At 43.4% G+C, this 12972-nt stretch overlaps 1 protein-coding gene across 2 annotated transcripts; it reads left to right on the plus strand.

The window, feature by feature from the left end:
* Nucleotides 1–13: 13 nt before the first annotated feature.
* On the plus strand, nucleotides 14–8786 carry LOC116840848. 2 transcript variants are annotated; one of them, XM_032808116.1, is made up of 4 exons: nucleotides 14–1487; nucleotides 2069–2270; nucleotides 2500–2637; nucleotides 5353–8786. In XM_032808116.1, exons 2-4 carry the CDS (start codon nucleotides 2077–2079, stop codon nucleotides 7358–7360), a joined length of 2340 nt encoding a protein of 779 aa, XP_032664007.1. In that variant the 5' UTR covers nucleotides 14–1487; nucleotides 2069–2076; the 3' UTR covers nucleotides 7361–8786. The 2 variants fall into 2 exon arrangements, with proteins under 2 accessions (XP_032664007.1, XP_032664006.1); XM_032808115.1 differs by lacking the exon at nucleotides 14–1487 and having other exon boundaries at nucleotides 1693–2270.
* Nucleotides 8787–12972: the final 4186 nt, after the last annotated feature.

The raw sequence follows: 12972 nt of genomic DNA on the forward strand, positions 1-12972 counted from the left end.
ACGATCAATCATTCAGGAAGCGCTGGAAAAATGGAAGTCGACGGCATTATTGAAATGTTCAAACGTTCATAAGATTTACACGACGCTATGTACGAAAATTATATAGGCGATGGAGACAGCAAAACTTTTAAAAATTTACTCAATGAAAAGCCATACGGAGACGAATTATCAGTAAAAAAAAAGAGATGCGAAAAAATGGAGGTGTGTTTTTCTGATGATCGCTAATTCGATCGCCATTTGGAGGCATTAAAACGCATCTTTTTATGAATAAAAAAAATTTTTTTTGGAGTTTAAATGTTAAACAATTCCATGAAAAAACCGCATCTTCCTATATATAATAGATTTTCTTTTAAAAATTCGTAAAAATAGGCTATTTTTACGGCCGGCGAATGTAAAAGCCTCCTTAAGCGCTCCAAAAGCGTTTATACCTTCAAATAGATCCTACAAAATATATGCGATATCGTAGTGTTTGTCAGTCATTTATCCGTTTTAGCCAATTTTTCGTATCCAGATAATTTCCGCTATAACTGCAAGATCGTTTTCTTTAAATGTATTGCTGATTTAATCAGAAATATTTTCACTGATTCACTCGAAGGAAGTGTATAAGTAAAAAGTGTTTCAACGATGAAATATCAAGCCTCGTCTGCAATACGCGGAGTAAGTTGGAATAAGAAATAAAAATGTTCCCGCACAGCTTCCTTACCCCGGAAGTATTTCTCTCAAGTAAGAGATTTACTCCAACTCACGTCAAGCTTACTCCGCGTATTCTATAGAGGAGTCTTCATGCATACACAAATCATACACGAGAGTGTACGAGATATAATCGTAAATAACACGACGCGCGTGATGTCGTGATTGTGCGCAACGGCGTGCGCGACGGTGTACAGTTGGATGTCTTTAAGACACCTCCAGAATTCGATGAAGAATTGCTCGGGTCCTGCGACAGGTGCTCGAGCCGTCGAGAGCGACGAAGTGTCTTATTAAACGGGGTCCTCGTCGCGTAACAGATCCGCAATGCCCGCCATTGTTACGATTTCGAAGCCTTGAACGGACACGCGGCTTCGCCCACGCCCGGTTCTCGCACCGATGGTGCAACGCGACGAGAGCGAGAGCGCACTTTATCGTTAGTCCATTTGCATGCCGGCATTTGTTTAGTTTCTGCCATTTCTCACGCCCGTCAAATCTACGCAACGCAATCTCCAGCGCGCGCGGCATTAATCCGACGCTCATTAATACGACGGTTATGAGTATTCCGCAACCAGCTTGCCGGCACAGATCCCCGACGTCAGCCCACGCGCAACCTTTCCCGAGGAGATCCGCGTTGCCCCGGCGGTTCGCACGCCGAAAAAAAAGAAAGTGGAAGCCGTTCGCGCGAGAGGCTACCACTGCTGCTTCCGGTCTTGTTTTTCCCCTTTCTTCTTTTTCTTTCCCCTAATAAGCGGTCCAACGAAAATCGAGAGTGGCCCGACGTTACGTCGCCAAGTAAGGTAAAAGTACCAATACCCAGAAATATACCTAATCCTGGACACTCTCTTTGTTTTGGTCCTTAAATATTTACACGGAAAAAAAAGATTTGGTTGAATTAACCAAATATCTGGTCGAATATGAACGATCCAGAAATTCCGACTGAAGTAACCCGAATTCTGTTAACTTCTGTTAAGTTAACAAGATTTTTGGTAGACTAACCAAACATGTCTGGTTAATTAAAAATCTTGCTAACTTAAACAAAACTCGGATTACCTCAATCGGAATTTTTGGATCGTTCATATTCGACCAGATATTTGGTAAATTCAACCAAATCTTTTTTCCCCGTGTAAACTTTCAACATGAAATATATGTACGTATTTGAGTAAATATATTCTACGTTGAAAGTTTAAACATTCATATTTAAAGATTAAAGATAAAGAAATGTCCGGGAATCTTTGCCTTAATGAGGAACGAATCGGCGGTGAAATCTTCTTCTTTCGATTACGAAACCGGACGTGGAATGATAATAACAAGTCGATTGTAACTGCGCGAGCAGCGGCCGGCTTCGACGACGGCTCACATGCGATGTTCGAATTTTCAGGCGGCACTATGCAGACCGAGGAAGTCGTGCCGCGCGCACAGTCGATTGGCATAGACAGTGGTCTCACCGACGGCGCCGGTCTGCAGCATCATTTGCATCACTCAGTGCACTTACGCTGCCCGTTACCGCCTCTAATCCACATGGCCGTCAAGCAGGAGCCGCAAGAGGAGGAAGAGCGAAGTCGCGACGCGAACACGTTGAGGTGAGTCGTCGACTCCTCGAGCTTCACCACCGAGAGACACTCGCCTTGTCTACGTGTCGCGTCACGGCTCGATAAGTCGAATCAAATGCACGCTCTTTCGGTGGACTAGCAGTCGAGTGGATTGACTATCTTATTCCGCGTCATAGCCGTACCTATCGCCGGCCAGAGAGTCGACGATAGCTTACTTCGCGAGCGTCGGTGAACGAAAGTTCTCTTGTGATTTCGCCAGCTCGCAAGTGGACGCAAGCAACGCCGCGAGCTCGCTGGACGGCAAGCACGGACAGCAGGTAGCTCATCATCAAATTCAGGGCCTGGGAGAGAATTCCACGCTGACCGTCCCGGACCCCGCTAATCGAGGGCGGCCCAGGTGATTCATTTCCCTTCCTATTCTACGCAATGCGACTTGAGCGCAATCGGATAGAGTAATAAAAGCGAGACGCGCGCGAACAAGCGCGTAACGAGCGTGTCTCGCAGCGCCTTTTACATCGGCTTGCAGCGCGCGTCAACGACTCGGCCGCTCTTTTCCTCTCTCTGGTAATTTTTTTTTTCTTTTCTTACTCTTTTTCGTCGCGTCACTAACGACGTCTTTAACGTAAAACCGGCAGTGTCCAGGAAAGTGCTTCAAATGGCCGACGGCAAGAAAGACAGGCGCCGGGAAACTGGTTCGTGCCGAGCGACTCTTCTAAAGTCTTGGACGCGCGCGGAAAAAGTATTCGCGGATGTAGCGTCAGTGAGACGCGCCGCGAGCAAGAGAGTCGATCACCGTTATTATTGAATTTCATTAAACGGACCGGCCGGCTAGAGATGTGAAGAAGAGGTGGACGACGAAGAATAAGAAGAAGAAGCGCGCGAGACACGCTCTCTGCATACGCGCGAAGGCGTCGCTATAAAGCACCGTTAAGGTGTGGTTCGGAATGCAGTCGCCGAGCAAACGCGTTAATGAAGCAGCGATATCAATTGCTCTACGAGCGCATGCCACTTTGAATACCTTTCTTTCCACGAGAGGTTAATCCCTTCGCGTTCGTAAGAGGATAACGTCTACTTTGCTCTATCGCTTTGCGATACGTCGTCGCGATACCGAATAACGGAGGTCGCGTGGTCTTCTTTCTTCCTTTCTTATAAACATCGATCGTTATGACGACGTTTCCTGGCATTACCATGCGATTTCCTTAAAGCCCTTTGGCCTTTCAGTATCGCGCATTTAGAGATGAAATTTCTTCATCAATCTCTCATCATCGTCATCAATCTTCATCACTCGTCATTAATCCTACACATACCGTCAGGCTTGAAAGATCAATGAAGAATATCAAATTAAAACACTGCACTAACTATTGCTCAACCTTCCCAAGTCGAAATCTTGGCCCTATGTTAAACCTTGAATTCTACAACGCATAACAGGAGCTAAGCAGGTTTAACTCTAATGATACAATTTACTCTTACTTTGACTTTGATGTCCGAAATTTTTCTTTTCACTTTCTCTAGCGTCAAAATAAATATTGAACGGAGTAGTGAGACTAAAAATAGGATCAAAATTTCGACTCGGATGGATTAAATAGAATTGAAAGAGGCCGATATTTAAGTTTCAAAATAAATGTTGAGTGAGATAGCACAAGGTTGAAAGTAGAATCAAAATTTTGATTGACGCTACGAATCGTTTAACTTGCCATCATTTTTTCTATGTTGAAATTTTTTGTAAGTGTAAAAAAGTGTTCGGGAATTATTTAATATTCGATCAATACCTACCTGCATTTTATCTTTATTCTTGATTTTCATAAGCAACGTATTGATTATATAATCGCAGATAAATATATGCGATAAGCATATCTTAAATAATTGATATAAATAAATGACACCAACGTTTCATAATTTTTGTTATTCCTTTTTTATATCGGAATTTCGATAGGATTTGGATATTCAAATGAGCTAAGAAACAAAAAATTACGAGGTAAAGGAAGTTACTTAATATCCACATAAGCATTTAAATGATAATTCGGTACAGTAACAAGGCTACGCGGAAATAAAAAAAAAAAAAGAAACGGGCGTTGGCAGACTCAAGGCGAAGTTTCACATACCAAGAACTATTGTTAGAGAAATAAATATCAGCATTTGTAAATCAATAATTGTAAATTATTTATGGTCTTTGATTGCAAATATAATAAATTATAAATTCGTATATGAACTATTATTCGTAATAAAAAAGATTAAACGCAGGTAGACTATTGAGAAATGGTTTAATATTAAACAGTTCTGAAATAAATTCGGTAAAGGTGTAGAAAAAGGGCGCCACCTCAGATCAGCCTGATCTTGACATATGTCATAGAGGTCACCCTTCTGAGTGACCTTCTGAAGATTTTAGCCGTCGCTCATTGTTTGTTAAAAAATTATTGATGAAAGAAGTCCGAAAAATATATTACAATTTTTCGATACTGTGTCCCGTTAACGAGCAATATCGAAAGATAAGTGCGATATCGAACAACTAGCGGGAGGCTACGTCCCCCGCACACTCCCTTAAAACTAACCTAACCCAACCTATCGTTACATTAAGCGTCAGTCATTCTTTATTAAAGTGTTTAATTTTTGTGTTTTCTGTTGTCACATTAATACAAAAGTTGAACACTTTAATAAAGAATGACTGACGCTTAATATAATATAGTATATACAACATATACAACGTTTTGTAGAAAATTATGTTTATTTGAACCTAAACCTAAGTCAGTCCATAATTTTTTAACAAACAATGAGCGACGGCTAAAATCTTCAGAAGGTCACTCAGAAGGGTGACCTCTATGACATATGTCAAGATCAGGCTGATCGGAGGTGGCGCCCTTTTTCTACACCTTTACCATAAATTCTTCAAAACTTGAAGAAAACAGCGATAACAATTTTTAGCATCAATAGATAATATAATTTCATACTTCAAAATCCTTCGGAGAAAATTCTCGAGTACTTCGGAAATATTTAACCTTGAGATTGATCCTTCAAGACTGATTCTTCCAATTACGACAAAATGTGCGGGGTTAATATAGAATCAAAATTCCGACTCGGGTATCGTCTTGAACTACAACGATGTCGTGTATTCTAGCCGCGGCCGCAGGAAATCGCGATGGAAACTCAAGTTCCATCATCAGGCGCTACCGCCGGAGTACCTGGACCACTACGAGGCGTCGCTCGCTCAAGAGAACCTCAACTCATCGCCGCCACCGCGCGCCATCGAGCCAACGGCACCGAGTCCAGCGCCGACGAGCTCAACGTCCACCCCGAGTCCCATCGCCGACGTGCACGGCTGGCTGCAGCGGATCGCAGCGATGCAGCAGGAGCTCTGTCCCCAGCTTCCATCACCGCAATGCCCCACGACCTTCGGCCACCACAACCAAGCGGTCCAAGCGGGCACCAGACGGTCCGTCATCACCTCCGCGTCCTCGCAGGCCTACAACACGCCTTATTCCAACCATCACGCTCAGCAGACACAGACACCTAGCAGACCGCCGATGAAGTATTCCGATCTGCCGTACATGGGCGAGATCACTCTGGACAACAGCAAGCCCAGACGCGGACGGAAGCCAAAGAAGGCCGATATCTGTCATCTAATCTTCAAGAACTACGGCACGATACTGCCGGGCACGCCGGGTCACGAGGAGAAGAGGCTGTCACCGCGGGATAAACAAGAGCCTCGGGACCGTGTGTCGCCTCATGTGCCCTTTCAGAGGACCGACGTGCAAAACCGAATCAGCAGTCTGTTGGAGAAGCGGCTGACTCAAGAGACTAGACGGAGCTTCGCGTTGTCGGAGGGCACGAGGGAGCAGGACGAACCGCTGAATCTCTGCATCAGAGACCTCAATCAGCTGAAGATACGACTGTTGAGGAAACACGGGAACGTGTACGAGTCCGGCCAAGTGAAGAGTGAGACGTCGAGCGACGGTGAGGAGGTGGAATGCCTAAGCGCCAGCGGGTTCACGTCGGAACCGGCCAATTACTCGGACCCAGGTCACCGGCCGAGCAACTTGGTCAATCACAACAACAACGTCATCGATCCGATGATCGGCCCCAACTCCGGCTTCGTGTACTGGCCGAACGCCGGCGTGTTTATCCACCCAATGGCATTGCAGTCGCAACTGCTGTACTACCAGAAGGTAGCGCAAGGTGACAAGTGTCCCTCGCGAGCGCTGCCGGCGGATCAGCCGCCGAGAGAGCAGAAGATCGTACCCAAGTCGATATACTCGATGATGGAGACGAAGAGCGGGCCTCCAGTGCCTCCGGCTCCGTCTCAAGCGGCACCAGTGTCGGCGAACGCGCCTCCGTCGCCGAGACCAAAGAGAAACGCGCCTCTGAGCCAACATCAGGGTCAACAGCCGACCAAGCGGAAGCGCTCCGCCATATTTATACCGCCCATGCCGACTGAGAACAACAACCCGGCGACGGAAGTGAGCATATGCAAGTTCAAGTTCACCGGCGGCGCCAAGCCCAGCCTGCAGGAGAAGAAGAGCCTCTCCGTGGACTCGGGCGGTAACTTCCGCTACTACAGCGGCACCGGCGACAAGAGTATGCGGGGTTACGAGTTCTTTCCACGGGAAGCCCTGCAACAGCCGGCCGGCCAGTCCGGAGCTTCCTCGGCCGCCGGTGCTTTCCTCAGCGCCGCCGGTGAAAGGATCCAGCCACCGGCGGCGTGCCAGCGAAACGCCGGCCAGGACGACGGCCGGCGCAAGAGAAAAACACGGAAGTCCCTGCAACGCGAGAAACTCGAGCAGACCTTCAAGGAGAAAGGCTTCCTCATCCAGACGCAGCAGCTGGAATCCGCAGAGGGTGCCACCTATTGCAAGTTCCGGCAGCTCAGGAAGTTCACCAGGTACCTGTTCAGGAGCTGGAAGGACTATCTACCCGGCAACGTGCGCGAGCTGAGTGGTGGCGGCGGCGGCGGCGGCGGCGGTGGCGGCAGTGGCGGCGGCGGTGAGGGTGGTGGCGCAACGACGGATGGCGACGTGACCGACGTCGACGTCGACGGTGGCGCCGTTCTCGTTCACTCGCCTCGCGGCAACCTGCTGGATGTGCCCAACAGCTTCGTCGAGGATCATCGGACACTGCCCCTCACGTGAGGTCGCTCGACGGAGGTCATAGCGCGGTGCGACGCATTTTCTTTTAGACCCGGGTCTTACCGACGGTTCGTGAAAAACTCGAGCTTTTCGCGCGTATATATACAGCCGAGGCTCGCTCGATGTGAGTGTCAAAATCGATGTTCGAATGGTAATTCGGCGCGTGCACTTGACAGCGAACGTCGAGCGCGTTCGTTGTCAGCCGTGCGTTCTGCTGCGTCAAAAGCGTAAACTTGATCGTCAGCATCGTGCCATGACGCGCGTCACGACGACGGTGCAAACTCGACCGTAGCTTAGTGCCAAAGATGACAGACTGGAAATGTACATAAAGTCGCGACAGGGGATGGATCAACCAAAGAGTGATTTCGCGCTCGCCGTGCTGGGACCGCAGATATATATCCGAGGGGGAATTTATTGCTCGCAGAACGGGACTGTGTGTATGTGTGCGTGTGTATGTGTGTGTGTGTGTATGTGTATGTATAATGCATTTTGGGGTGGTATCATAGAGTGAGACTCGAGCGACGGTATCGTCGCTACGTCATACTTTTCTAAGCGAATCGTTGAAAAATGTCGTCTAACGAAATCTAGTCTTATTTATACTCTCTTGTTAAATCGTAAACACGTTTTTTTTTCTTGTTTTTACACGGATCTTTGTTTTTACACGGATATTTGTATCGCTGCGCTGTGTGCGCGCGCGACAGCAGCAGCAGTAAAAGCAGCAACAACAACAACAGCGGTGGCAACTCCGAAAATATTGCGCGCATAACGACGAGACGCGAGCTTATACGCGACAATCGAGATAACTGTCCCTCGGATCGAAATCATACGCGCTACTGATTTGTTTGCTTAGGCCGCACGTTGGATCAGATATTTGAACAGTTGTCGATATTGACGATGCGCGCTTGAAAACGCAACGGCGAGACAATATGTCGGGCACGGTCGTCGCGTTCGCCTGTACCGAGCTGTCCAAATGGGATTTGAAGCTGATATAACGTCAACGAGAAAGAGAGAGAAAGAGAGAGAGAGAGAGAGAGAGAGTTTGGTTCATCATACGTTACAGAGATATTATGAGATAACAGTAGACTTCACGCTGACTTTAACAATTCCACTTTCACGAATAAAAATGTAGCAGTGACTTCTGCGCGCGCGCGAGATCAGAATTCAGAATTCATCGGAACTGTACCACTTTCAATCCCGGGTCCATAGCGCGGAAAGACGCGATTCCTTCGCCGATCCGACCCGAATTTCTCGTCACGCTCACGCCGGAAGTCCGGCCAAACGGAGCGAACGCAAGTTCGGAACCGTCCTACGATCGTGCGCTTACTGTCCTTTTCCGTGCGGCGACATGTAAAATCTATTTTATACGTATGTGCTCATTGTAACGAGATAAATCCTTATAGTCTGTAATAATAAAATCAATTGTTATCGATATGACGCGCAATTCCTTCACCCGGACAATTCCTCACCCGTAGGTCCGATCTCAATACGATGCACGTCACGTGTGCTACGAGTTATTTCGCGAGTCTCCAGGGAATCCTTTGCAGACATGCAAAAATTCGAATAACGCGCAAGAGAGAGAGAGAGAGAGAGAGAGAGAGAGAGAGAGAGAGAGAGAGAGAATTCGTAATATGCATAACTCAGTTTCATCGTGGCGCGTCTACTCTCACAGCGCGTCTACTCTCACATCCTATGAAAGTAACGCCCTATTCTAATTAGTGCGCTGTGCGTCACGGAGGGTCCTGAGTCGCGCGATCATAAAAGGTTCGCGCGTATTGATCGCTTTGAAGAAAGGACGCGCCGTCGAGATGAAATTCAGCACGCGCAAGATGAATTTATGAGCGATCTCTCGGCTGCGTCCATTAACGAGTTCCACACTCGTGAATATTGCATCCGTGCTTTTTTGCCGAAATCGTGTTTCATTTAAAAAGTCACTTTACGAGGAATCTTGATTAAACCCTTTAGGGCTGCTGCTCTCGTATTGGTTTCATTGATGCGACTCTAGCGGCAGGATCTTGCGATCGCGGATCACGTCCGTGAGTTCGACGCACACGCGGAGGAAGGGACGCGCGAGCGCACGCGTCGAGATACACAAACGCACGGCGTATGTACACGGTGTGCCTCACAGTACCGCGTGGTATCTCAAAATCAACAACAACAAATCGTCAAATTGCTTAGAGGTGGATCTCTCTCTCTCTCTCTCTCTCTCTCTCTCTCTCTCTCTCTTGGAGTAGATGTCCAAGAGTGTCAACGTTGATTGCGCGTCTCCAGCGTTCAATAAGTCCCAATCTAAAGTGAATCTTTGCACTGAGAAGAAAATGTTTGGTATTTGTAACCATTGTAAATATATATCCAAGTCGAAATTTTGGTTCTATGTTAAACTTTGAATTCTACAACGTAATAGGAGCTAAGTTAGCAAAGTAGATTCTAATGATACAATTTACTTCTACCTTGACTATGATGATGTCCGGGATTTCTCTTTTCACTTTCTTTAATGTCAAAATAGGTTGTATAGACTTTAGGATATCAAAATAAATATGGAATAGAATAGTGAGGCTAGAATCAAAATTCGGACAATCACATAGAGAAATAATTACTACAAATTATGATCAAGAAAACCATTCTTTTCTTATTAAATTCCGCTATAATGTTAGAAACAATAATTTTATGTGCATGTTATTGTTATCGTTATCGTGTTAGAACAACCCAAATATATGGTTAGAGTCAAGAAATAACTATAGTTTTAGTGAGATTTAGAACTATTTCTTTCTCTCAGTGCAGCTATTCGCTTTAAAACCAAAATCGTAACGTAATTCCTGGCGTTTTCCATAGCTTCGCTATAAGACGCCGCGATTCCTAATATTGAGCGTTACTACGACTTCCACTGAGAGAAAAAAATAGTTAGAATAACTATAATCTCACTATATTTTATAGTTCGTTTTGGCCTCAAACATATATTCATCTAAACATAAAGATATAGCAGAATTAAAACAGATTTATAATCACCGTCCTATTACTCTATGTCTTATATATAGCAAAGCACGCTTTGGGAATATAGTTACATGTACCTATATTTTCCAAATATTCCAATTGTATTGACTATATAAAATAATTAATTTCTCTTACCATTCAATATTTGCAACCTTACTATATTTTTTATTTCAAATGATCATAATTCTTGATAAAAGTTTTACATGAATCAGTTATATGTTTATATTGTAAATATTACAAACATTATGCTGAAATTTACTATAAAAATAATATTTCTAACTATAATCTTTTTACTATTATAGTAAATTATAAATATTATTTTTCGCCATTATAGTTCCAAGTATCATACATTTTAAAGTTTTACATGAGTTAGTTATATGCTTATATTGTAAATATTACAAACATTATGCTGAAATTTACTATAAAAATAATATTTCTAACTATAATCTTTTTACTATTATAGTAAATTATAAATATTATCTTTTGCCATTATAGTTCCAAGTATCATACATTTTAAAGTTTTACATGAGTCAGTTATATGCTTATATTGTAAATATTACAAACATTATGCTGAAATTTACTATAAAAATAATATTTCTAACTATAATCTTTTTACTATTATAGTAAATTATAAATATTATCTTTTGCCATTATAGTTCCAAGTATCATACATTTTAAAGTTTTACATGAGTCAGTTATATGCTTATATTGTAAATATTACAAACATTATGCTGAAATTTACTATAAAAATAATATTTCTAACTATAATCTTTTTACTATTATAGTAAATTATAAATATTATCTTTTGCCATTATAGTTCCAAGTATCATACATTTTAAAGTTTTACATGAGTCAGTTATATGCTTATATTGTAAATATTACAAACATTATGCTGAAATTTACTATAAAAATAATATTCCTAACTAATCTTTTTACTATTATAGTAAATTATAAATATTATCTTTTGCCATTATAGTTCCAAGTATCATACATTTTAAAGTTTTACATGAGTCAGTTATATGCTTATATTGTAAATAGTACAAACATTATGCTGAAATTTACTATAAAAATAATATTCCTAACTAATCTTTTTACTATTATAGTAAATTATAAATATTATCTTTTGCCATTATAGTTCCAAGTATCATACATTTTAAAGTTTTACATGAGTCAGTTATATGCTTATATTGTAAATATTACAAACATTATGCTGAAATTTACTATAAAAATAATATTCCTAACTAATCTTTTTACTATTATAGTAAATTATAAATATTATCTTTTGCCATTATAGTTCCAAGTATCATACATTTTAAAGTTTTACATGAGTCAGTTATATGCTTATATTGTAAATATTACAAACATTATGCTGAAATTTACTATAAAAATAATATTCCTAACTAATCTTTTTACTATTATAGTAAATTATAAATATTATCTTTTGCCATTATAGTTCCAAGTATCATACATTTTAAAGTTTTACATGAGTCAGTTATATGCTTATATTGTAAATATTACAAACATTATGCTGAAATTTACTATAAAAATAATATTCCTAACTAATCTTTTTACTATTATAGTAAATTATAAATATTATCTTTCGCCATTATAGTTCCAAGTATCATACATTTTTCTCTCAGTGCAGCAGCGCGGGAAGCACCTTTGAAGAAATCACAGTTTTGATCTCATAGCAAGAGGCTAAAGGCCGGCCTCACCTATTGTGGACTGACGTGCTTCTTCGTGACTCGAAACTTCAAGATACAAGCTGGGAGTTAGCCGGACACCCTGTATATACGAGCCACCCAGACACATACGTTTGCTCGAGTCGCGACGTGCGTACACAGCTCCACCAGTTAGTTTCTCCGGAGTGCGTACAGCCACCCATTCATGCATACGGCCATTCATATGTCGGGCCCGGCTTACCTTGAAGGCTTTTTATCATCGGTCGTTGTGTCCGTGTGCGTTACACACGCGCACGTGCGCAACGCGTACGTAGGCGCGCTCGCGCGCGAAAAAGGAAAATTATTCGCGTCCTTCTCGGAGACGATCGTCACGCGTGGCTGGTCAATTAAAAATTCACCGTCGGAGAAATTGTTTGTCTTTCAGCCTTCCCCTCCTTTCCTGTCTCTTTCACTCTCTTTCTCTCTCTCTCTATATGCATGTCTCTCTAAAAAAATACTTCCTCGTTGACATTTGACGAGTCAGGTGCGAAAGTTGTCGCTATGTTTTCGTTGCCGTCTGGTCGCTCGTGAAATATACCTCCCGCGTCTTATGTTATAAAATAAAAAAAGACAAAGAGCATATATTCCTCGAGAAAGATCCGCCGAGTTCTCCTATCGCTTCTTGATCCCCGCGAACGTTTTACAATCGTCACCGGGGAAGAAAACGGGGAGCGAGGGGCGATCGCCGTTGTCCTCGTCGTCATCGCCGTTCCTCGCTCGTCGTTTCGAGGAGCCGGGCACAATGGTTGCAGGTTTCCTAATACGGGCACGGCGGCACGATGCGCGCCGAAAAAAAGAGGAATTTTGGCAAGCACGAGGGAGGCCTGGGAAGGAGCCGATGCGCGTTAGACGTGTCCGGTGTAAAAATTTAATAACCGCACACGACGGGAGCCGCACGTCCGCGGA

This window comes from Odontomachus brunneus, unplaced genomic scaffold (genome assembly GCF_010583005.1).
Source record: "Odontomachus brunneus isolate Ranch 3 - 2012 unplaced genomic scaffold, Obru_v1 Obru_scaffold_012, whole genome shotgun sequence".
In the NCBI taxonomy this organism is placed as follows: domain Eukaryota; kingdom Metazoa; phylum Arthropoda; class Insecta; order Hymenoptera; family Formicidae; genus Odontomachus; species Odontomachus brunneus.

What these genes read in the sequence shown, in the direction of transcription:
- LOC116840848 (XM_032808115.1), top strand. Translation starts at nt 1,909, where the DNA reads ATGTCCGGGAATCTTTGCCTTAATGAGGAACGAATCGGCGGTGAAATC. An exon ending in CGCGACGCGAACACGTTGAG is followed by an intron (nt 2,271 to 2,499) that starts GTGAGTCGTCGA and finishes TGATTTCGCCAG; the next exon opens with CTCGCAAGTGGACGCAAGCA. An exon ending in GCTAATCGAGGGCGGCCCAG is followed by an intron (nt 2,638 to 5,352) that starts GTGATTCATTTC and finishes CGTGTATTCTAG; the next exon opens with CCGCGGCCGCAGGAAATCGC.